This window comes from Vulpes lagopus, chromosome 5, assembly GCF_018345385.1.
Source record: "Vulpes lagopus strain Blue_001 chromosome 5, ASM1834538v1, whole genome shotgun sequence".
In the NCBI taxonomy this organism is placed as follows: Eukaryota; Metazoa; Chordata; class Mammalia; order Carnivora; family Canidae; genus Vulpes; species Vulpes lagopus.
Window position 1 is genome coordinate 131,501,111 of NC_054828.1, and position 24,925 is coordinate 131,526,035.

Here is a 24,925-nt window from a genome sequence, read left to right on the forward strand (position 1 = left end):
ACATAAGTCGAGCACGTCAGCCCTGCCCTGCGTAGCGGCAGGATGACCCCAGCCCCTCAGAGGGACACAGCAGGCCGCAGCGAGGCCGGCCAGTCCCCTTCTAGGGCCGAGCCCGGGGCCCCTCAGCCAGGCCACCCCACCCAGGCCCCCCCGGCCCAGGCTGCAGGCTGCTGTGTGGGGTGAGCCCCAGTGTTGGCACCGTGTGCGGGAGACGGCAAGCCAGACGCCCCGCGGGGAGGGCACCCAGGGGCGCCGCGGACAAAGGACCACGTCCTGTGCAGTCCCTGCGCCCAGCCCACCCGCCGCCGGGACCCCCGACGCTGTGACCTGCATCCCCGCCTCCACCTCCCACCGGGCCTGCCTTCCACTCGGTGTCCCCGCAGGAGGCCGCCGGGCCACGGTGCTCAGGCCGACTCAGCGCCGCCGCCGGCATCGGCACCCACCTCCACGCTCACCTGAGTGGACCTCTCCTGTGTCACACGGTGCACACACCCCCACAGCCTCTGTCCTGGGCCCGGCAGGCAGCCGTTCACCCTCCCGGAATGTTCCAAGGCTTCTGCACCTCCCCCACCTGTGTGTACCTGCGCTGCCCCCACCACACTGAGCTCCCCACGGGCAGCAACGCTGAGCTTCCTCCAGCCTCACCCCTCGGCGCCCAGCAGCAGCCAGCACCCAGCACGGGCCCAGCCAGCACCCAGCACACACCCAGGCAGCATCAAGCACACATCTGGCCAGCACCCAGCACAGAGTCAGCACCCAGCACACACCAACCAGGTGCCCAGCCACCTGGCCAGCACCCAGCACAGACCCAGGTAGCATCGAGCACACACCTAGCCAGCACCCAGCACACACCCAGCCAGCACCCAGCACAGACCCAGGCAGCATCAAGCAGACATCCAGCCAGCATCCAGGACATACCCAGCTACAACCCAGCACACACCCAGCCCACAGCCAGCACACACCCATCCAGGTGCCCAGCACACACCCGGCCAGCACCCAGCACACACCCAGGCAGCATCAAGCACACATCCAGCCAGCACCCAGCACATACCCAGCTACAACCCAGCACACACCCGGCTAGCACCCAGCACACACCCAGACAGGTTCTCATCATATACCCAGCCAGCACCCAGCACAGACCCAGCTAGCACCCGGCACAGACCCGGCGGCTCCACACTGCTTCCTTCTGTGTTCATGCGAGTCCTGGCTCCCTACATTATGAATAATATTGGACAAGTCTCCTTCCCTCCCTGGGTTCCAGTCATTTCTTTCTTGAAACCCAGGAGTAAATGTATGAATCTTAAAAATGTAGGATTACGGTGGTGAGTGAATGAAAGCAGACAGTGAGCCTTAAAAACTCATCATGACCAACTCGCTACCATATACAAGTGTAAACAGCAAGGGGGAGGACTAAGAGCCACCACAGGGTCACATGATCATGTGCCCAGTGACAGCAGAGCAGTGGGAGGCACACGGCCGCGGCCGCCCTTTGCAGACCCCGGGGAGGCGTGCAGCGCCGGGGCTCACTCGGCAGCATGGGGCCCCGCGCGCTCCTCCTGCAGGGGGTGTGATCCCTGCTCACAGTCCACCTGTCCCCACACGCAGGCAGGGCTGCCTCACTCCGCCTTGTGTCTCCAGCACCCAGCTCAACCCGGCCCATGGAAGGTACTCAGAAAATGTTGGAAAAATGAAAGAATAAGGTAATAAATAACGAATGAACTGGCCATCCCCCAGTCCTACACATAAAGCATTCCTAAACATAAAGAAAATTAGAATATGCAAGATTAAAAATAGAATTAAGGCAATAAAGCATGCTTATGTGAGTAACAGATTGCCGTAAAATGTATTATAAAGTCACGTTAAATATTAATATAAAATAATATAGGCATTATATTAATATAGAAAAAAACATATTTCCAAACTCCCTGAGCTCTCTTTGCCTTTAAGTGCAGCCACCAGTGAGATGCTGCTGGTGCCACACACACGTGTGCGACATTTCTTACCAGAGCTGAGCCCACAGCCAGGGCACCTCTTCATGGGGATAAAGTGTGTCATCTGGGTGCGCTTATCTGTCTCCTGAAACCTGTACTCTTTGTCACAAGTGTCAGGAGCTTTGGTTTTTCCTTTCTCTACTCCTTTTTTTCTTTTTTACAAAATATTAGAAGGGTATGCAGTGTAATATTAAAATATTAGCATAACGCCTGGACTGAACTGTGGGCTGCCAGACAGCACCACCGTATGGTTGGGTCCAAACCCATTCTTACCAACGACCAAGAAACCGGGCCGTACAGAGTGTGGCTTACAGGGGTCCCTGCTTAGTGATGAAAGAGTCATCTGTTCAAAGCCACACAGTTCAAAGCTGCCAGTAGACGGAGGGCCGCTGGGTGCCCGGGCTGGGGCCATGCATAGAGTGACCCACTGGGGACATTTTCAGTGGGAAACTCCCAAACGGACAAAGAGAGCCCAGAGCATGCATCTGTGCATGTCACACACGCCCCACAAATGATCACCGAAAATTCACTCTCTTACCAGGAAACGGAACCACTTTTTTATTCTCGCTGAGGTTCTTGAGAGATGCTGAAAAAAGAGAGAAAAATCCAGATATTAACAAACTTACCAGAAGGTTTACATCCCATGGGGTTTAGATGTAAGACCTACGGCTAAAGGAATCGCTGGGATATAACCATGCTGACCAGCGTAGACGGAGTTTAGAGCCAATTTGAGTAAGAGGATAATCGTGCATCATAACACAGAAAGTCCTGCCAACATTATGCAAATTGTAGTTTCTGAGATCGCAGGGCAACTGGCAAAATTGTGATCTTTTTTTTTTTTCTTCCTCTAAAGAAAAGCACATTTTTCATAAACTGCTTCCTCGTGCAGTTTCATCGAGGGAAGTCCGGGGCATATGGTGGCACTTCCTCCGCTCCACACAAGATTTAGTAGGTAACAGAGTCTCTCCGGTTACACCAGTAAACCGTAAAATGCAGGTGTCGGGTGTACCCTACGAATAACCAGAAAATGTAAACCAGCTCAACTTACACAGCAGCTGCCTTTTGAAAAGCCCAACAGTAAATAGCAATAAAAACAGAACATTCAGTCTAAAATGAAAAAACCCTAGAAGTAGAAACGCATGAGTTCGCATCAACGCCTGCAAGACCGAACACGCCGATGCACACGGCACGCTGCACACAACGCAGCAGCTTGTGCGGATCCGCCCCATTTAACAGCTTATCTGGCAATTTCGCTTTGACTTCAGGTGCTGTGAGGTTTTTATGGAGTCCCTGCCAGCGCAGGAACATAGCATGAAAACACGGGCCCGTTACAGATACGCGCCTCTGCGCGGACCGGTGGGGCCCCTGCACCCGGGATGAGTAACACAGGAACACTTTGCTGAGAAGCACGTCCGAGACCTTGAACCCAGGAGCCAAACGGCTGGACGGAAGCTGCACTGGGAGGCCTGACGCTCTGGCAAAGGGGGATGGAAAGGACGCACCAGAGCAGCCGGGGGAGCTGCCAGCCTCTGCAGGAAGGAACTCGAGAAGCTGTCACAAGACTTGATGGGAGAGATTAAACTGCCAAGGGCAGCAGCCGGGGAATCTGAAAACCGGGGCCGACGAGAAGGAACGAGGGACCCGGGGATTCCAGAGCAGCGGGCTGGGGGCCACCGGGGGGCCGGAGGGGCTCAGGATGCCCCGCCACTGCCCCCTGGGGAGCTCCAGCACCCATCCACTCTCCAGCACGCGGGGCCCGGAAGCCGTGTGTCCACTGCCACGGACTTCTGTGACTGCCAGGCTACCCGGCAGCCGCTCCTGATGGATTAAGACGTCAGGCTCAAGTTGGTCAAAATAAACCCAACGTTTTGGTTCAAGGTATAAATCGCTGGCAAAAAAGAAGCCCAGAGTTAGAGAGCAATTAATTTTCGTAGTCCGTAACTGTTACCTAATGCGTCTGGTTTCTCTGTGGGCTAGAAGGTTTGTTTTATTATTTATTTATTTATTTATTCATTTATTTATTTATTTATTTAGAATATTTTTTTTAAAAATCGGCAAAGACATTTCCCAAGTCCTTGCAAATTTGTAATTTGCAATTACAAATTCCAAGCCAAAACGTAGTCTGGATTCGCAGCCTCTCTGGTAAGTGGCTTGAAGGAGTCGTGCCCCACGGGGGACCTAGAATAACGGGGTGGCCCAACGAGCCCACCCGCAGCCAGGATAGACCGTTTTGTCCTTAGAATAATTTTAATCGTCCGTATTCAAACGTGCTCACGATAGAAAATTCTGAAAAATAAGAGAAGAGCCCCTCCTCCCCAAACGGAAATAAATTTAAGTCACAGACGCACCGGCTTGCTGTTTTAAGTGGGAATCTACAGAATAAGAACTTGTCTGACTTTACAGTCTTGGGGTGAACTTCCAGATGCAGGCCGCTGGCCCAGAGGTACGCTAGCTTCCGAGTGCCCTGCAGGACAGATGCCCCAAGTTGCACCCTCCTGAGGACACGGCCTCCCCACTCATCTTCCCAAGTGATGGCAGCTTGTTCTTCACATGCTCGGAAGTGGGGACGCACTGCCGGTCAGGACCTCCAGGCCTCCCCCCTCCCCGCTGAAATCTCCGAGCCCCTCTGCACACACCTCGTGTCCTCAGAGTCCACCCGCCGCCCACCCTCCCCTTGGCCACGCCCATCTCCCCCCAACTCAGGCCACCCCCTCCCTCCCAGAGCCCCCGGGTCACCCTTGGGGATCTCAGTAGCCACTTGCCACACACCTTCCCATCCTGGTCTCTCAGCTCTGACACCTCGTCACATCCAGCGAGCCTGTTCTCCAGCCTCCCCCCGAGACCACACCTTGGACCTTGTCGCCGCCAAGCAACGTGATGACCTGTGTCCACCGCCCTCTGCCATCCTGACAGAGTCCCAACACGCCCTTCACCCCGCTCCGTCTGGAGTTAACCTCTCACCTAACCGTGGTGCGGTCACGAAAACTAAAATTAGCGTTAGGACGGTACCATGTAACTACACGCTTTATTTGGATCCCAGTAGTTTCTAATGTCCTTCTTCTGTTCTAGGATCCGATGCGAGACAGCACCTTGCAGCCACTGGTCGTGTGTCCTGGCGTTCTCCAAACTGTGACAGCTCCTCAGGCTCTCCTCACTCCCCATGGCCAGGACACTTCTGAAGACTCCTGGTCGGGTTCCGTGGAGCGTCCCCCAGGCTGAGTGTGGCTCATATATTCTCATGAGTGGACAGGAGTCGCGGATTGGGGGGCAACACAGAGGTGCAGTGCCTTTCCCACTGTGTCCTCCCAAGAGGTACATTAGGTCGACGTTACTTCATCCCTGGTGGTACCAGCCCTGACCCCGCGGTCTACACTCTACAACATGCCCCAGTGCTTCCTTTCCAAGATTAAAAACTGATTAATTTTGCCCTTTAGTCTACACCTAAAAAATAAGATCCAGATCTGAGAGTAGGACCTCATCAGAAGAGAAACTGCAGAGGAGATGAGGGGTCCGGCTTCTGGATCTTTAAGGTCCCTTCGTAGCCTAAATTCCAATCATGATATAAGCTGTTTATTCTTCTTTTCTTCATGCATCGCATTTGAAAGGGACAACGGCACATTATGCTACAGGTATCATTCCTGTGGGACTGGCCAAGAAATTCAACAAAACTATACAGCGGAAGCAGGAGAGGATGCCTTCCTGGATCATTTCAACCTGAAGAGTCGCTCGGCACACAAGGACAATAAAATGCCACCTGGAGGACCTGTCAAAATCAGGTGTGCAGAGATGGCTGGAAATTAAAGGGAGGCACTGCTGAAGGCGTGCCACGGCAGGAGAGGGACCCTGGGCCCAGCTGAGAGATGCAGGTGCCTCGGCGGGACATGCAACCAGACGTGCAGGATTCAGGGGCTCCACGAAAAGGAAGTGCAGAATGAAGAACCGCCTTGTGTTGGAACCCAGTGTAGAGCCCCCAGCACGTCTGTCCTCGCGGAACATTACAACAGGGCCATATGTTATGGATTCTATGGGTGAGGAAAGTAACGCTCAGAGAGTCTCAGTGACTTGCTTGGATGCCGTAGACCCCGGGAGCAGGGCACGTACTTGCCCCCAAGCTCTGGGTCCAGCACGCTTCCCTCCACACACACAAGGTTCATCCGAATGCTCAGTGCCTCTGATGACTACTTGGCTTCTCCTTATCAATTCTCGAATCGTTTTGATACGACTTAGAAGTAATTACACATTGATGTTCCCTTGTCAATTTTATTTTATCCAAGGACAGCCTCTCCAAGACCACTGGGGAGGAGGGATGCCCACAAACAGGAGAAAGCCCACACCCTGACCTCATGGCTCTCGGGAAAGGCAAGGGCAACAGCGCCTTCTCCCCGTGTATACGGCACGTAGTCTCCCGTCACTGAAGAGGAAAGCGGCCATATAAACTCAACTTGTTGCACAGACGCCAAGAAACAATTTTTATGACCTTGAAGGATCACTTAATCGAGCTAACGTTATTGATCCTACCAAACTGGAGCAGGGCTTCGTATGCGGGCGGACCTCCTTTTATTGCAATTTGCTTTATTGCACTTTGCAGATACGGGGGTTCTTTTATGAACTGAAGGCTTGTGGCAACTCTGCATCAAGCACGTCCATCAGCATTGTTGTCCCAACAGCATTTGCTCGGGTCTCCGTGTCACATTTTGGTCATTCTCGCCATATTTCAACCTTTTTTCATCATTGTCATACGTGTTACGGCGAAGTGTGAGCAGTGATGACCACTCACCGAAAGCTCAGACGATGGTATTTTTTGACAATAAGGTATTTCTTCACTCAAGGATGTGCGTTGTTTTTTTTAGATGCAAGGATGTTGCGCGCTATTACACACGCAACAGACCACAGTGTAAATGCAACTTTTCTGTACGGTAGGAAACCAAAGGCTTCGTCTGACTTCAGTTTATTGCAATGTTCGCTCTACTGGAGTATTTGCTTTATCGTGGTGCTCTGGAAGCAAACCGCAGCATCTCCCGAGAATGACTGCAGATCAAGTGCTGTACAGGACCCAGGTTGTCCGGCTCACACAGGAAGGAGAGATCTTAGATGCTCAGGAACGACTGAGGTTTAGGGGTAAGGAAAGTATCTAAGGAGAAAAGTATAGCGAAGACTCTTCTCTAGAATTACTTGGATCGAGTTCTGTCTAAAGGTAAAGATCAGATCCAAACTCAACCCCTACGTCAATCCCATCATACAGCCCATGGGGCCACTGAGCTCTTGTCCCCCAGGGCAGCTGTCCCCACAGTCACCTCCCGGCCCTCCACACAGCCTCGGCGTGGGCAGCCTCATGGAGGCACGGGGCAGCGCCTCACACCCTCACCAGCTCAGAAAAGCTAACAGAAGGACTTGAACCACACTCAGATTTCACAAATTCAGCCCAACTTGAACTGAAAGGGAGACGCTGATGCCACTGCCTCCTCTGACCAGTGAGCTCAGGGCCCCCGGACTGGTCTGAGCTGACACAGCGGGAGACAGCAGGCTGCGGGGCTACTTGTGGATGCTCAGCGCTCACCCCCCTTTGTACCACGTTGTCGTCCTAAGCATCATTTTCTACCTACGTAAAAGATCACAGGATATCACTAAACGAATTTGCCCAAAAAAAATAAAACCTCTCAAATAACAGCGCTCGTAAGGTACGGAAAGGGAAGAACTGCCAGCTGGCCGAGTTCCTGCCCACCAAGTACCCGGGCCCGCACGGAGCACTCGGGCACGCCGCGGGTACACGGGGAAACCCAAACCAGGGCCAGACTCCAGGCCAACAGCGACCACTTGCTTTTCTCTCACTTTTCCCTCTCCTTTGCTAAAGTAAGATGCACGTTCAGTGGAATCGTTTTCTGCGTGAACACCCGCCCCTGCCACCCAGGGCTGGCGCCTCACAAGCCTTAGAGCTCAGCTACTTCCTTCCCACACCTACTTACCAATAGTCCACTTCTTCAAGCAAAGGTGGCTTCCAAGCATAAGGGAAGCTGAGACAGCAGCTTGGCCTCACTCTACGCTGTAGAGAACTGGGAGCAGCTCCCTGGAGCAGAGGCTCTATCCTGTGGCCTCCTGATAGGAAGAGAGGGAGCCAGGATGCACCCACTGAGGGGTGGGACACGGGGAAGGGGGATGAGGGCCGACAGCCCTGCAACCAATCACCACTCTGCTCGGGGCCGCTCGATGACACCCTTAAGAAGAGCAGAGAAGTGCGCAGAAGCCTGGTTCAGGCAAGTAAGTCCCCTTCACACTCGGAGACAGGAAACGAGTTAAACGATGAACCGTCATAATTCATTTTGCCGGAGCAGGCTGTTGTTGCCACAGGTCAAGAGAGGCGGGCAACGCAGCCCACGCTTAAGAACAGCCCACAATGGGCAGCCCTGACGGCGCCACCTCCAGCCCGGGGTACGGTCCTGGAGACCCGGGATCGAGTCCCACGTCGGGCTCCCCGCACGGAGCCTGCTTCTCCCTCTGCTGTGTCTCTGCCTCTCTCTCTCTCTCTCTCTCTCTCTCTCTCTCTCTGTGTGTGTGTGTGTGTCATGAATAAATAAAATCTTTAAAAAAAAGAAAGAAAAGAAAAGCACGCAAAATGGTGATGTGCTTTTGAACTAAAAATGCGTTGAGCCAAAAGACAAGGTTGGACGCTAGGAACGTGTTCTCCGCTCTCTCTGAGGCCATCCCACCTGCTGGACCCACAGTCTCACCAACTGTTAGCAGCTCTTTGAATGACAATCAGTAAGTTACAATTTTTTTTTAAATGAGTCCTAAGTTTCCAGATTGGCTAAAATCATAGGAAGAGGGGAACAGAGCCACCTAATGAAGCCTCTGAAGAGCCGAAGAGTCTGGCCTGGCCACGCTCTGCCAGGTGGCTGCGAGCCCCTCGGCGTCCGGAGGAGCAACAGGTGAGGGCCCCTGGCACTGAGGCTGCAGAGGGGGGTTCGAGCCAGGCACCCGGGCACAGGGCGGCATCGTGCTCGGTCCCTTGACTTTGCCCCTGGAACTGTGAATACTTTGAAGCAAAGTAAAAAGGCTGAAAATGACAGCGGGAAAAATATTGGTCTTTTTTTTTTTTTTTCTGATTCTTTTGTTCCTTCACTTTGAGCGTCCCTCGACTTCCCAGTTCTCAAAAATAAGCAAAAATAACAGCAAGGGTTACACAGCCAAACACCACTCCGAGGAACAGAAAACAAACAAATGAACTTATCACCGCCTTGGATTAAACCTCGAGGACGTGGGACGCCCGGGTGGCTCAGCGGTTGAGCATCTGCTGCGGCTCAGGGCGTGACCCCGGGGTCCTGGGATCGAGTCCCACATCGAGCTCCCCACAGGGACCCTGCTTCTCCCTCTGCCTGTGTCTCTGCCTCCTGCTCTGTGTCTCTCATGAATAAATAAATAAAATATTTTTTTAAAAAAAGAAAAAACCCTCAAGGACTTAAAACGGCCTCCTTGCCCCAGAAAAACAAATTCCGCAAACACTGAGAAAATGCCAGAAGGCACAGCACCGCTCTGGAAACGGGGCTAGAGCTGCCAGGACTCCAGGACTGGAAGCACCTGCTTCCTTGGCATTTGCAGGACAGATGGCCGCTGACAGCCGTGCGCGCTTGGTAGGAAAGGTGACATCTTTTAAGGGAGGTTGAAAGGGGCTCATTACCTTTTCCCAAATAAATCTTTGCGCCAGGCCGCAATCTCCAGTGGCCCCTGACTGGCGAGCTAACCCCAACAGCCCCATGGACGGCACTTGAGTGGAAAAGGGCCTGCGACCTTGAAGGCTGTGACTGAACCACAGCTCTATGCAGTCGAGCCCACAGGGAACCGGACCTTGGAAATGGACTGGACAGGTCACAGTCACCCACAGCCACCTCATGGGGCAACAACATTAAATATATATATTTAATATAATTTAATAAAAATTAAATTAAAAAATAAAAAATAAATAAAACTACAAATCCAGGGGCACCTGGGTGGCTCAGCAGTTAAGCATGAAGAGCAAACCCTCCATCCAGCGGGGGCTGGTTGGACCAGGCTCAGGGGGGCGACCCCAGGCCCTCGGGGCAGCGGCTTACCAATGACGGGGAGGGGAGGGGGGAGTGGATTTGCTTGAATTTCTGCTGTTTCTTCTGTCACCTGTGCCACCAAGGACAAGGTAGGTCGTCATTCCACTCTCCTCTGAGAAAGGAGGATTGTCACCTGGCAAGGTCGTTGAAAGGAAAATAAAACCAAAAGGAAATGTCTACGGAGGTGTCCTGGAATCTGTGCGTATTTTACAAGTGCCCTTAAAGCAGATGGTTCAGCGTCCGTGTCCTGCACTTAACACTCCACGGAAGCCCCTAGCGTTCCATGGGATGATTTTTTAAGTGTTCCAGGTCTCGAGCGCAGGGAACGGCCCGGGCGCGGCTGGCAGGGGGAGACACTTAGGCTTGGCCACTGGGATTTCTCTGGCGTGACCCGTCACCTGAAGAGCACCCTTCGTTAAAAATCAAAGAACAAATAAAGACGCCGTGGTTGGGACCCGTTCAGCTACAACTGCATAGGTGCTGGGGGCCCACCTACCAGCCTGCCCAGCGGGCTCGCTCCCTTGTGGTCACCAGGCGGCCACTGGGGACCCTCGTGTGGGCCCCACGCCGGGCATGCCCCACCTCCCAGTTGTACCACCTGGGGACGTGCTTTGCACATCTCTTTTCTTCCAAACAAGACAAAACAATCCTCTGATCATCTTGTTGGCGGACTGGATTATCCTACGGGGATAAGGATTGAGGATTATCCTACCGAGTGATGATTTTCCCAAGTTGCCGGGAAGTGTCGAAAATCAAGAGGTGGGCATTCCCCCGACATTCGCTGGAGACTCTCTTCCCCAGCACCCAATAGAGTTGTTGAAAGATTTCCATCATGGAGATGCAAGCAGTTAAAATGAAACTTTAAAACTTGAAGCCCCCAACATGATAAGGCGGGATGGGTCCCGAGCCAGCCGGTGCCCACCCCCAGCCCACAGACGGGAAATAGTGTAAAGACTCAGCCACAGCACAGAGAACCTCACTACCGTCTCGGAGCCTGAAAAGCAGCGACTGTCCTCTAGCCTGGCCTCACTGGCCCGCAGATGCCGTCCCTCTGCTCCACGGTGGCTCCGCCCGACAGGGACCCGGTGCTCCTCACCCACACATGCTCCAGGCTCTCCTGGTGGTCAGTGAGATGTGACAGGTGACAGCCCGCCCACGGGGCCAGGGAGTTTGGGCGCACCTCCTCCCCATGAGCCAGCAGAGCTCCCTTCAGCCCCTCCTGCACAGACACCCCACTATCTTTTCCCAAGGGGGACAGTACACGGGTCCACGGAAGGAGCGGGGGGCAACCAGCAGAGCGAGGCGATCCTGACTACGAGGTAATCTCGGAAGACCCCACCGTCTCACGGAACTGTGTTCACTCACCAACTTCCGAGAGCAAAGGGGCTGCAGGGGCTCTGTCTGGGGGGCTGGGTTCCATCCAACGAGCACAGTCGTTGCTGATAAAGATGCAAGTCATGATGCAAGGCTGCGAACTGCCCCCTCCCGCCCCTACGAGACCCTCGGACCCCGGAAGACACGCCGTCTGGGTTCTGCTGCAGCAGGAGGATTTGGAACAGGAAAGAACACGTGACCTTGGAAAGAACACCTGCCCACTCTGTGCCTCAGCCCCCCACCTGTAAGGTGTCCCACTCACCTAATGAAAAGACAAATGGTGCGTAGGTCCGTAGGATCTTTACAATTTGCAAAGCTTTTCCCAAGTTCCCACTCCTCGTGGCTGACACGTTACAGCAGAAAGGCCTACACATCAAACTGCTTTTAAAACTACAAATCCTGGGCAGCCCGGGGGGGCTCAGCAGTTTAGTGCCGCCTTCAGCCCAGGGCATGATCCTGGGGTCCCGGGATCGAGTCCCATGTCGGGCTCCCTGCATGGAGCCTGCTTCTCCCTCTGCCTGTGTCTCTGCCTCTCCCTCTGTGTCTCTCATGAATAAATTAAATCTTTAAAAAAAATGTTAAATAACTACAAACCTAAAAAATATATGATTACAAATAAACAGTTGTGAAGCAATGTAGGAAAGCATTTATACTCTGGTGATGTTATTGTCATTTTATGGGGTTGGTGGGGGGGGCCAGAGAGGGGTGGTGGGCAAGAAGTAAGACTTTTGCTCTATGGAATGTTCTCTGCATATTTTAACCGTATTTCAGGAGACAAGCCTGACTAGCTGTGTATAACAGGATCGTACCAGTGTCCTCACCCATGGTGGAATTACGACAGAGTATACACATTTCTATTTCTTCAGCATCTACATGACATACCTTTTTTCTTTGTGTTCTGTCTTAAGGGAAAGCTTTTCTTAAAAGACATTCGTGAATTGTCTTCCTGAAATAGAAACCATCAGTGTTAGCAGCTGGAACTTTTTTCTCTAGCCTATAACCAGGAGTCCCAAGAGCGGGGCGCTCAGCCACAACCGCACCCTGAGAACTAAGGTTTGCAGCAGGCGTTAGCCCACCGGAGACACGACTGCACTCAACACTGATTTGCAAAAACGTGACAGCCGCGCTGGAAGGCTACCTACCTTTCCATGAGACGGCAGGTGCCACCTTCACTCTGGCCGGGGCCGCGAGTCCAGACCAAGATCAGTGAAGCCCGGGGGTCAACATGGATGAGAAAAGCTGCCCTCGTCTGGTCTCAGGGTCCAGCCCCAGTGTGCTGGAGCCTTCGCTCCGGGCAGTTCAGGGACTGAGCCAGACACTGGGACCGACGGACCCGGTTCACACGGATTCCCGTGGGCCGCTCCAAGTTTTCTACCACCGTCTCGTCCTCCCCAACATTTCATACCAGAAATGACCCAGCTTCACCGTGAATGTGGAAAACTGGAAAGAGAGTCCCTCCTATCCTAACAACAAGCAAACGTGAAAAAAAAAAAAAAATCTATGACACTACAATCTTCTTGAGCTCATCAGAGAGAGTCGAGGCCACCGGGAAACCAGTCAGCCTAGAATGTAGGACAGACGGACGCAGCCACGGAGGGACAGGGCCTGAGCGAGCGCCCACCGGCTGCCCTGCGGCGGAGCATGTCGGGGGGCCGAGCGGCAGGAAGATTTCAGAGCAAGTGCAGCAGCCTGAGGGCGCACAGCCAGGGCCCCCGGAAGGTGGCCGATGCCAGGGCGGAGGCTGAGACAGCAGACAGGCCTGGAGGAGCTCACGGCAACGGGAGAAAGCGGAGTTCTTCAAACAACAAAGCACGTCAAAGGGCCCGGGGCCGGGCTGAAAGAAGGACAACGAGCCACGCCGGAGCCACGAGGACCGCGAGCAGCGTAAACCTGGGTTAGAAGCCAGAGCAGAACATGAACGTGCAGAAGTCCACACTGACACGAGTACACGGCTGTGGAAACAAATACCTGAATTGGAGACAAGAAGCAAATATTCCCAACGAGGTGGTGGTGAGTTCACACTTCACGTCCTCTGGAGGCGAGACCTAGGGACTGGCTTCCGACGCACAGAGTAGGACGTTCCCGGAGGAGAACCTGATGAACTCCACGCCCCCGAGGGACGAAGGGTGCTGACTGGGGACGCCACACGGATGTCCCCCCATGTGGTAGGAGAAGGGCGCTTTGCCTCTCGGCGCTCTTTCCGGACCGTCCCCCTCGGGGGCAGGTTCTGGGCCCTCCTGGCCCTGGTGGCAAACCCGTCAAAGTCAAAGGCATCGCAAGCTCATGACCCTCTTGAAATCAGACACTAGGATCCTGCACAAACGTTAACACACCAACAAGGGGGCTCCACGGAGGGCGGAGTGGGAGCATGTGCCGCTCTCCACGTGACGAGGCTACGTAGGCTTCGCAAAACCCAGCACCCTCGCCCCTGGGTACTTAGCCAATCTGAGCGTGGAGCCCACGGCAGCTCTTTTCAAAACAGCAGAAAACTGGGGAACCACCCAACGTCCTTCAACCGGCGAGTGCACAACACGCAGTGGTAGATCCACAACGTGGAGCACTGCTCCGCAGGCAGAAGGGCAACAGGGGTCCCTCTGAGCCACGGGTCCCGTAGACGCTGCCATCGGGCCGCAGACGCGCCGTGGGGCCGGAGTGAGGCCCAAGGGCCCCGGCGACCTGGGCTGGGAGTGAACAGACCCAGAAAGCCACCCCCTCCCATCGCCCAGAGGCCCTGGCTGACCGACGGCTGCTCACAGCGGGGCCCAGGGACCCAAACGGGAAAGTCCCATCGGTTCCCATAGGTCCTCATCTTGCCCCCGTCACTGCTGCCCCCCACCGCTGCCCCCCCGGCAGACAGCCTCCCCTCTGCGGCCCTCCGGGCTGCCCCCTGCAGCACAGTCAGTAAACCCCTCTCCTGCCTCTGATGAAAGCTCTCACCGCCCGGGTCACCCCACGAGTCCCACATGTATCACCGTGGGTGGAAGACTCCTCGGGGAACACAATGCACAATTCCTGTTCCACGTCACCATGGGAGAGGCGGGACCTCAGGACAGAGCCCCCCAACCCCCCACCGAGTGGCGACCAGGTCACAGGGGAGCGAGGAAGGGCCGGTGGTGGAGGACGAGGGGCGCCAGGGACCTGGGGGCGGTGGATGTCCCGTCCTCGTCTGACTCGGTAGGAACACGGCTGCGTGGTTCCCAGACTCCACACTGCGAAGGCGGGGTTCACCGGACTTAAGCTTTCAGTCTTTACGAAGGAGGTAAACGGACCCGAGAAGGAACGATGGTGCCAAGTGCTGAGTGGGGTGACTCTTCCTGCCCATTGGAATTATAAAACAAAAGAAATCATTACAGTCCTTAAAAACAGCCACGACAGCCCTTGAAAGCACCAAGGAAGGGACAGAGACACGGGGGGATTCTCTGCCCACGGGCAGTGCTGGTCCCCGACCCCCGCGGGCCTGGCCAGGTGCTCCTCGCCCACCGTGGCTCTGGTGCCAGGAATCACGGCCTCTCTGCCCACGTAGGCCGGGGGGCCGCTCAGGGCAGCTGAGCACCTGGAAATCTCAGGTGAACTCTCGGAAGTGAGGAAGTCGCAGAAGAACCGAGAACCACCGTCTGGTTGGAAAGCCCGCCCCGCTCTCCTGCGCACCGCTAACTGGGCGTTCGGATACATTTGCCAAAGCCCCCCAGATCCCAGGGTTTGAAAATTAGACCTCAACGATGCTGCTAAAATCACATTAGCTTTCAAAGAAAAGAAAAAAAACCAGGACCACCCTCTGGCACTGGTGTACCCCACAGTTCCCGGCTCTGCTAAGGCGAGCCTGCGAGAAGCCGCCCAGACAGACGCCCAGACAACAGCAGAACGAGCAGAGGCACAGGAGTCCGGGGGCCTGGGAGCAAGCCCTCCTTGGCCTGGGATCTAGAATGCCAGGGACGGCCCCTCAGGTGGGAGCCAAAGGTGAAGAGGAATCAAAACCATTCCACGAGGCCACACGTGGAAGTCCACGCGCTCTGTCCGTGGGAAAGTCCCAGTCTCCCCCCGGAGCCCACAGGTGCACGTCCAGCAAGCGCCCCTCTGCCTCCCGCCCACGAGTGAGGCCGGAGCGGCCACGCCAGCCCCAGGAGGCACTCCTAGTCCCACGGTGAGAGAAAGCAGGAAAAACCAAAGTTCGCAGGAGAACCCGAAAAGCACGGCAAGCGGGAGCCACTCTGCAAAGAGACAGAAGCCTGGGAGCCCCGTCCTCTCTGGAAACATCAAACAACACAGCCAAGAGATCTGCTGTGTGCAAAACGACGACGGACTTCATCAGGAGACATATTTTTCAAAACGAAGAAATCGTGGCTTATCTACAAGTATACGGATCACTTTTGCAAAACTCAGCATTGCTTAAAAATGAGAGGTAAATGAGGTTTTTCTGTCCTTGCACTTTATCACTGTTCTCACTGGAACTGTTTGGCTTGGCCTGCGGCATCGTGGAAAGCATGTGGTAACCCCTTCGTACGGGCTTACACCGTCTCTAAGATGGAACACTAAGAACAACAGTTGCAAAAACCTAGTTGCAAAAAACAAAAACAAAAAACAAAAAAAAACCTAGTCGCCATAAATACTTTCTAAAACATCTCGCACCGGACACCTGGGGGCGAGGGGTGGGGGGGCTCAGCGGTTGAGCGTCTGCCTTCGGCCCAGGGCATGATCCCGGGATCGAGTCCCACGTCAGGCTCCCTGCATGGAGCCTGCTTCTCCCTCTGCCTGTGTCTCTGCCTCTCTCTGTGTGTCCTTCATGAATGAATGAATGAATGAATAATAAATAAATAAATAAATAAATAAATAATTTCTAAAAAAATAAATAAATAAAAATAAAACACCTCACAGATGCGAAGAACTGAAAACACAGGCCCGAGATGACACATTCATTCTTTGTCATTTTGCAGGGTCACTAGTGGTGCACATGTGGCTCCTCCCCAAGGCACCAGCATCACCGTGATCCTGCGTGCACCTTTCCTGGCTTCCCCTACACGTAAAAGCCATCCTCTCTTACCCCAAATGCCTTCCAGAGAGTAAGCAGAAAGGATCAAAGGTGTATTGTTTGTCATCAGCCTGTGCGGGTCCTCATGGGGTTGGATTAGGGACGTTTCACTTTAGTGAGGTTATTTGGGTTATTTCCTTGATTTTCAGTTATCCATATTTTTGATAAGGAAAAAAAAATTTAAGTTGATACAGGTCAGTGACTGCTTTCACCCTCACTTCAGTTTATATTTCCAAGTTTTGTTCTGTTTTGCTTAAAGATTTTATCTGAGAGACAAAGAAAGTGTGCACGAGAGAGCACAAGTGGTGGGGAGGGAGAAGCAGGCTGCCTGCTGAGCAGGGAACTCCACGCGGGGCTCGATCTCAGGACCCAGGGACCATGACCTGAGCTGAAGGCAGCTGCTCAACTGATTGAGCCACCCAGGTGCCCCTATATTGCCAAGTTTTGAAACTGAATCCAGTCTAGTCCAAATAGATCTAGAAAGAAAATGTCACTAATAATTCAATGGAAGGTAGACTTTTCCTAAATCTACAATTCCCTGAGAAGCCAGAATGGGGGTAGAAGATAACACCATGAAAATCTCACTGCAAAGGCCCTGCAGTTGTAGTACAGACAGTCCAGGTAGGCGCTCTCTGAAATTAGGTTAAGAACATTTTTTTTTTAAACTTCCTGCATAACAATGAACCTCCCTTACACATCATGGGTGTGTTCCCCCTTTTCTGCGGGATAAAGGAAATGAGATATTTTAAATAAATGTTTATTTTTGATATCAAAATTATTTACTGGGAAAATGATAGAATTTGGGTAAATACTGATGATCATGTAATAGCTATGGCCTCATGGAATAATCGAGTACAAGCAAGGTAAGAAAATGTTTCTTAAAAAAAATGAGGTCACGGGATACAAAAATCAAGGTACAGGAATCCACTGCATTCCTGTACATTCATAATGAAGCAGCAGAAAGAGAAATTAAGAAAACACTTATGAGAGAGCAAGATCTCAGCAGGTAAAAGAAAAAAGAATAAGAACAGGGACACGCATAAATGGCTACAGCTCTATGCATGTGCAAAAGCCAAGCATTCCTGCCATGGGTCCGGACTGAAAATAGTACATGCCGAAAACAGCAACACTGGTGGGTAGATGGTCAGGCCTGCTGGGTCAGGTCTCCGTCACCCTCGGCCCCCTAGTTAATGCCCGCCCTGAGATCCATGCACATAGTTCCCTGCTGCCCCTCACGTGATTGGTTTCTTGAGTCGTTTATCCTTCCTTGTTCCCACATACTTTACATTTTACGATAATAACACCGAGAGCCGACCCAGGCTTGGGGCTTGACCTCGGCACCCACGCTTCTTGGCGGTGTCTGATGGTGTAGCCCCTTCGGGCCTCTCTTTGTTCCAAGATACTGGACTCTGAGTAATCATTTCATCTTTCATCAGAACGTACCATGTGGCAAACAGTACCATTTAGAATTGCACCAAGAAATAATAAAATATCTAGGAATAAAGCTAACCAAAGACATGAAAGACCTGTCGACTGAAACTATACAACACTGATGAAAGAAACTGAAGATGCCACAAAGAAACAGAAACACATTCCGCGCTCGTGGACTGGAAGAACAAATACCGTTGAAATGTCTATACTACTCAGTCTACCCGTTTAGTGCTCTCCCTGTCAAAACACCAACAGCATTTTTCACAGAACTAGAACAAACAACACTAAAATTTGTATGGAACCACAAATGACCCCAAATAGCCAAAACAATCAAAACAAAAAGAAAAGCACAGCTGGAGACGTCACAATTGCAGACTTCACATATTACAAAGCTGTAGGGGGCGCCTGGGTGGTACCGTTGGTTGAACGTTGGACTTGGTTTCAGCTCAGGTCACGATCTCAAGGTCATGAGATCGAGCCCCACGTTGAGCTCTGTGCCCAGCACTGAGTCTGCTTAAAAGACTCTCCCTCTCTGTCTGCCCCTCCCCCCAATAAAATAAATAAATCAAAAAATTACATCAAGACAGTATGGTCCTGGCACAAAAATGGACCCATAGACCAATGGACAGAATGGAAAGCCCAGAAATCAACCATGATTATGTCTTCAACAAGGGAGCCAGGACTATGCAATGGGACAAAGACATCTCTTCAACAAATGGTGTTGGGAAAACTGGAGAGCCACATGCAAAAGAATGAGACTGGACCACATGGGGGACCCTAGCATCTGTCTTCGGCTCAGGTCATGATCCCAGTGTCCTGGGATGGAGCCCCACATTGGGATCTCTGCACAGTGGGGAGTCTGCTTCTCCCTCTCCCTCTGCCTGCTGCTCTGCCTGCTTGTGTGTGCGTGCCCTCCCTCTGTCAAATAAATAAATAAAATATTTTTAAAAAGAAAAGAAATTGGACCACTTTCTTACCCATACACAAAAATAAGCTCAAAATGGACAAGGACCTAGATATGAGACCTGAAACCATAAAAATCCTAGAAAAGAGCACAGGCAGTAATTCTTCTGACATCAGCTGTAACAACTTTTTTCTAGACATGTCTCCTGAGGCAAGGGAAAGCAAAGAGAAAAAAAAGAAAAACAAACCTATTGGGACTCCATCAAAATAAAAATCTTCTGCACAGCAAAGGAACAATCAACAAAACTAAAAGGCAGACTACTGAATGGCATATCTGATAAAGGGATAGTATCCAAAATATATGAAGAAATACAACTCAACACTCAAAAAACAATCCAATTAAAAATGGGCAGAAACCCCAATATTCACAGGAGCAATGTCCACAACAGCCACACTGTGGAAGGAGCCACGATGTCCTTCGACAGATGAATGGATAAAGAAGATGTGGTCTATATATACCAGGGGATGTTTCTCAGCCATCAGAAAGGATGAACACTACCATTCACTTTGACCTGGTTGGAACTGGAGGGTATGATGCTGAGCGGAATAAGCCAATCAGAAAAGGACAATCATCATTGGGTCTCACTCATACGTGGAAATAGTGAAAGGGACCATAAGGGAAAGGAGGGGAACTGAGTGGGAAAAATGAGAGAGGGAGACAAACCATGAGACACTCCTGACTCTGGGAAACACACAAAGGGTTGCAGAAGGGGAGGTGGTGGGGGGATGGGGTGACTGGGTGATGGGCACTGAGGAGGGCGTTTGATGGGATGAGCACTGGGTGTTAGACTACATGTCAGCAAATTGAATTTAAATAAAATATTTTAAAATGGGCAGAAGACATGAATAGACATTTTCTAAAGAAGACATACAAATGGCCAACGGACACATAAAAAGATGCCCAACCTCCCTGATCATCAGGGAAATGCAAATCAAACCCACAGTGAGATACCTCACACCTGTCAGAATGGCTAAAATCAACAACACAAGAAATAACAAGTGTTGGTGAGGATGTGGAGAAAGGGGAGCCCTTGTGCACTACTGGTGGGAATGCAAACTGGTGCAGCCACTGTGGAAAACAGTATGCAGGGTCCTTAAAAAGTTAAAAAATAGAACCACACTATAATCCAGTAAGCACACTGCTGGGATTTACCCAATAGACAAAATCACTAATTCACAGGGATACGTGCACCTCTATGTTTTGCAGCATTATTTCCAGTAGCCAAATTATGGAAACAGCCTGGGTCCAACAATTGATGAATAAAGAAGCGGCACACATAGGCAATGAAATATTACTAAGCCATAAAAAATAATGAAATCTTACCATTTGCAATGACGTGGATAAACCTAAAGAGTTTAACACTAAGTGAAGTCAGAGAAAGACAAATACCGTATGATTTCATTCATACATGGAAATCAAGAAACAAATGAACAAAGGGGAAAAAAGAGACACCAAGAAACAAACTCTTAACTACCAAGAATAAACCAATGGGGAACAGTGGGCAGATATGCGAATTTTTTTAAAATTATTTACTGGGAAAAGGGCAGGATTTTGGTCAATACTGATGATAATGTAATAACTATGACCTTTTGGTTATAAAATCAAGTACAAGCAAGATAAGAAAATGTTTCTTAAAAAAGGTGTCTGATCCTACTGAGTCCTTCCTTTACAGATTTGCTGTCAGCCTTAAAGTTTTTAAAAATCAGAAGCCAGGAAACAAAATAAGGGGTGGCACATACAACAGAATAGAAAGTAGCTCCTCAGTAAATTGGGCAGAAAGGAGAAAAAGGGGGAAGAGCTCCTCTCTAAAAACGGAGGCACATCCCAGCTGCAGGGACAGAGGACAAATTTTGATCCTCATCTTACACATCTGCTTCCTGAAAATCTCAAATGTTAGCTAATCGCCAATTACCTTTCGAGTGCCTACTATGTGCCCTGGGCTCTGCTGGCCACTGCTGAGGGCCACGGGGAGCGTAAGACCTGGTCCTTATGATGAAGGAATAGATGGTTGTCCTGAGACTCTCGTTTTAATTCCTATTTGTTAAGAGGAACCACATGCCCCATGAGATGGTGGGTAACAAATCTGCAAAATGCAACGTTAATAACCGTGCACCCCAACCCCGTTCACACAGAGCAAGTTGTGCAGGATTTCCAAAACTGCCAAAGTTTGGAGCATCGAAGATGGTTTCACAGAAGCGGTCAGCCCTGGGTAGGGCTCTAAAGGTTTGAGAACAGCAGGGCTAGAGTTCAGGGAGAAAGGGTGGACAGGGGTAAACAGAGTCGGGAGAGCAGCGTGATGCCAGGAGGTGACCAGCACTGAGGCACAGAGCCAGAGGGAAGACTCTGAGCAAGGGACATTGGGAAGCCGGCACCAAGTGGTGCCTAAATCTTTAGGGAAGAACAAAGTTGCCATGACAGAGACAAGGAGGAACCGAGCAGCATTCAGGACGTGTCCTGTCTGAGGGGACATCTTAGTGGAAATGCAGAGGCTCACGAACATCACAAGGCTCTACGTGCTCTGAGGGTCTAGAAGAAGGGAAGTCGTCCAAGCTTCTGTTAAAAAGACAAGGGCCTGGGGATCCCTGGGTGGCTCAGCAGTTTAGCGCCAACTTCGGCCCAGGGCGTGATCCTGGAGTCCCGGGATCGAGTCCCGCATCAGGCTCCCTGCATGGAGCCTGCTTCTCCCTCCTCCTGTGTCTCTGCCTCTCTGTGTGTGTGTGTGTCTCTCATGAATAAATAAATAAATTAATTAATTAATTAATCTTTAAAAAATTTAAAAAAAAAAGACAAGGGACTGAAATGGCATTTGGAAAGAGGAGGGGGACCAGCGGGGAAGGTCAACACAACTCAAATTTCAGTCATCAGGGTAAACTCCCCATGAGGGCGGCCACAGAGAGGGGAACCAGAATGACAGAGGTGTCTGCTGGGGACGGGCCAAACCAAGACAGAGACATCAACAGGCTGTTGGGACAAAAGAGTGTCACACCATGGAATGGAGGGGTTTGATGGCCAAGAGATTGATATGCTATAGTAAAAAAAAAAAAAATGTTTTTAATGAAGGATGGAGCAGCAGATGAGAAGTGTTCACAGAGCCTACCCATCATGAGGGGGCAGCTACAGGACAGCGGGTGGGCCCATACCTCAAGGGGTCCCCGAGGAGAGACAGGGAGAAAGTGGAATGATTTCGTGTGGACACCTGACACAACAGCAGCCGTCATCACGTGGGGCTGTGCACAAAGCCGACGAGCACTCGAGGTTGGCCGGCGAGGATGGGCAAGGTCACCTGCTGGCCGGCCATGCTCCGCCACCGCCACCGCACTGGGCCACCAGGACGGCTCTTCCCAGTGGGCAGCCCTGCTTCCTGGAGAGCAGGACAGATGTCCCCTGGCAGGGGAAAGACAATGACACAGACGAGGCAGACAGAAATGATAGACACAGCGCCCCGCACAAGTGGGGGAGAGAAGACATTGGGGAGAAGGGTGGAGGGTGGGCCCATTTAGGAAAGAAGGGGTGTGTGTCTCTGCCTCCGGGGCTTGAAGCCACATCTGACTACAAGGCAACCTCGGGAGGCTGCGCAAGGGGCCATCCTAGGAGAATCCCCAGGACGAGATGGCCACCTCCACCTTCTCACATCCAGAGGTGCCCTGACTCGTCCCAGAGTTCCAGATAGTTACCAGAAGCCACTGAAGGGCCACCTTCATTTACCTCTAGAAACACACGGGCTGGAAAGAGTAGAAAAGTCAGTCCTGGAACGTACAGATGAAGGTCTGGGCCAGATCGCTGCAGCCAAAGAGGCGGGTGAGCAAGCCGAGCATGCAGGGGCTTGAGGAAAAGCAAGCAAACCTGCGTGGAGCACACGGCGCCCTTGGTCCCCACAGGCCGCAGCCTTTCTGCGGGACCCACCGCCACCATTCCTGCTCCGATGACAGAGCCCCGTCCTACTGTCTCTGAACCTTGCCTGGAGTCTCGTGCTAATGAACAGGCTCTGAAGGCAGAGAACACCCCCACTGGGATCTGGGATTGGGTTCAGGCATTTCTCTTGCAATAGGGAAACTTCTAAAACTCGCATTATGGAGAGAAGAGATGTTTCCATTTGCTCCTCAGTAACGTGAAAGGATTGGAGAAGAGACATTTCTAGGGGTGCTTCTGGCTCAGACTTCTTTTTTAAGATTTATTTTAGAGAGAGAGAGCGTGCGTGCACGTGAGCAGGGGGAGGGGCAGAAGGAGAGAGAGGATCTCAAGCAGACGCACGGCTGAGCGCGGAGCCCAACATGGGGCTCAACCCCACAACCCCGAGATCATGACCTGAGCCAAAATCAAGAGTTGGACAGTCAACCAACCGAGCCACCCAGACACCCCTGGCTCAGGCTTTTAAGATCCCAGAGACCTGCATCCTCCAGCGACAGACTGTCTGGGCCGTCGGTCAGTGGCAGGTGTGTAGGTTCATGACACATGTTTGGACAACAGTGACAAAGAATGTCGAATGTCGCACAGGCTCTGATTTAGAGGGTGGATCCGAAGGATGTCTAGGAGCGTCTCACCCACCCCGGATAGACCCACGGTTTGCTGGAATTCACTGCACTCTGTGCTCGTGACCTTTACCGATTTCTGAGATGCATTAATTGAGGCATTTCAGTGTGAAGTATATGTTTTTTGACTTATCACACGTTTAAAAAAAAGCCTATTTTCTCTGTATTCATCCTATTTACAAGCAGAAAATGTGCATTTTATTTATAGAACTTTTTTTTTTTTTTTGCACCACCATGGATTCTCCTCCTTTGGTACCAATATAGACAAACCCCGAAGACGAATAAAGAACACGCCTTGACTTGACTCGATATCACATGGCTTCACAGATGGCATCTCCCAGCAATCTTAAGAGCAGACCTGGGTTTGGAGTTACGGGTACCCGACTATTTCTCATCTCCGCTTTCTCTTGGGGGAAAGCTGCCAGGTTCACAGAAGATAACATAGAATCAAGAAAAAAGGCCCCTGAACAATCTCCTTGTCAATTCAAAGTGCCCATGGCCCTTCCAGCTCCCTCCTTCCTGTTTTTAATTTTCTTCTTTTGAACCTACTCACAGGAGAAAGTATTTTTTTCTCCAAAATATGGCTATCTGTTGTGGATAACTAGGTAATAAATTCACCTAAAAGTACCTTCCCGGAACATGGCACAGGCCGCCAGTAAAGGTTTCTCATGAAGCTTTCCCAGAAATGAGAATTTAAAATGTTACTTTCTGCGTCCAAAAATTATATTTGTGGCCCTATGTTACCCAAACCTAAACTCCAGGTTGCTTGGTCCCATACAATATGTTGTCAACTGTCCATGTATACTTTCACAATTAAAAATAATTCATACATCTTGAAAATTATACATGGCATCTCCATAACTCACGTGGAAAACCAGGGAAATATGAATAAAATGCTTTCCCTTTGTGACTGCGATGCTTTGTGCCCTATGTGGGGATATTTTGATAAAGGGGCGCCTGGGGGGGTGGGTGTGCAATGAGTTGAGCATCTGACTCTTGGTTTCTCCTCATGGGTGGTGAGACCAAGCCCCACGTCAGGTTCTGCACTGAATGGGGAGTCTGCTTCTCTCCCTCTGCCCCCCGCTAAAATAAATAAATAAATCTACAAAACAAAAAACAAAAAAACCACTCTGCCCGCCCGAAGACAGCAGGAGTGTGAGAAGAGGACCACCCATGGAGAAGAGAACCGGGCCGCGATGCCCGCATGCCAGGCTGGGCTCACAGCTGCGAGGACCACCTTGCTGAGCACAGAAAGACCCTCTCTCAAGTCCGGTTTCTGCTACTTAAACATTATAAGTTGGGCATAAAGTTCTATTAAATTCCTTGCTCTCACCCCCGAGGAGGTACCTCTGCTGATGCTTTTCATCAAGCGTTTGCTCACAGTAAAATCCTGGTGCTATTCTTGGCTGTGTCCTAACAGATGGCTCCAAGAGTTTTGTCCATCTGCTAAAAATTCATTTTCTATAACAGAAAGCATTGTAGACAGCAGGTGAAGGAGACAAACTACGGAGTGAACAGCCAAGAACCGGCTGATG

At 51.5% G+C, this 24,925-nt stretch overlaps 1 protein-coding gene across 1 annotated transcript in view; it reads right to left on the reverse strand.

Annotated features, from left to right (window-relative positions):
- The window catches only part of DCDC2C (doublecortin domain containing 2C), a 107,037-nt gene that overhangs the window by 20,868 nt on the left and 61,244 nt on the right, over positions 1-24,925 (reverse strand). The window contains exon 10 of the mRNA XM_041757027.1: positions 2,530-2,577. Within this exon, the coding sequence (XP_041612961.1) occupies positions 2,530-2,577 (48 nt within the window). The remainder of the gene's footprint in view (positions 1-2,529; positions 2,578-24,925) is intronic.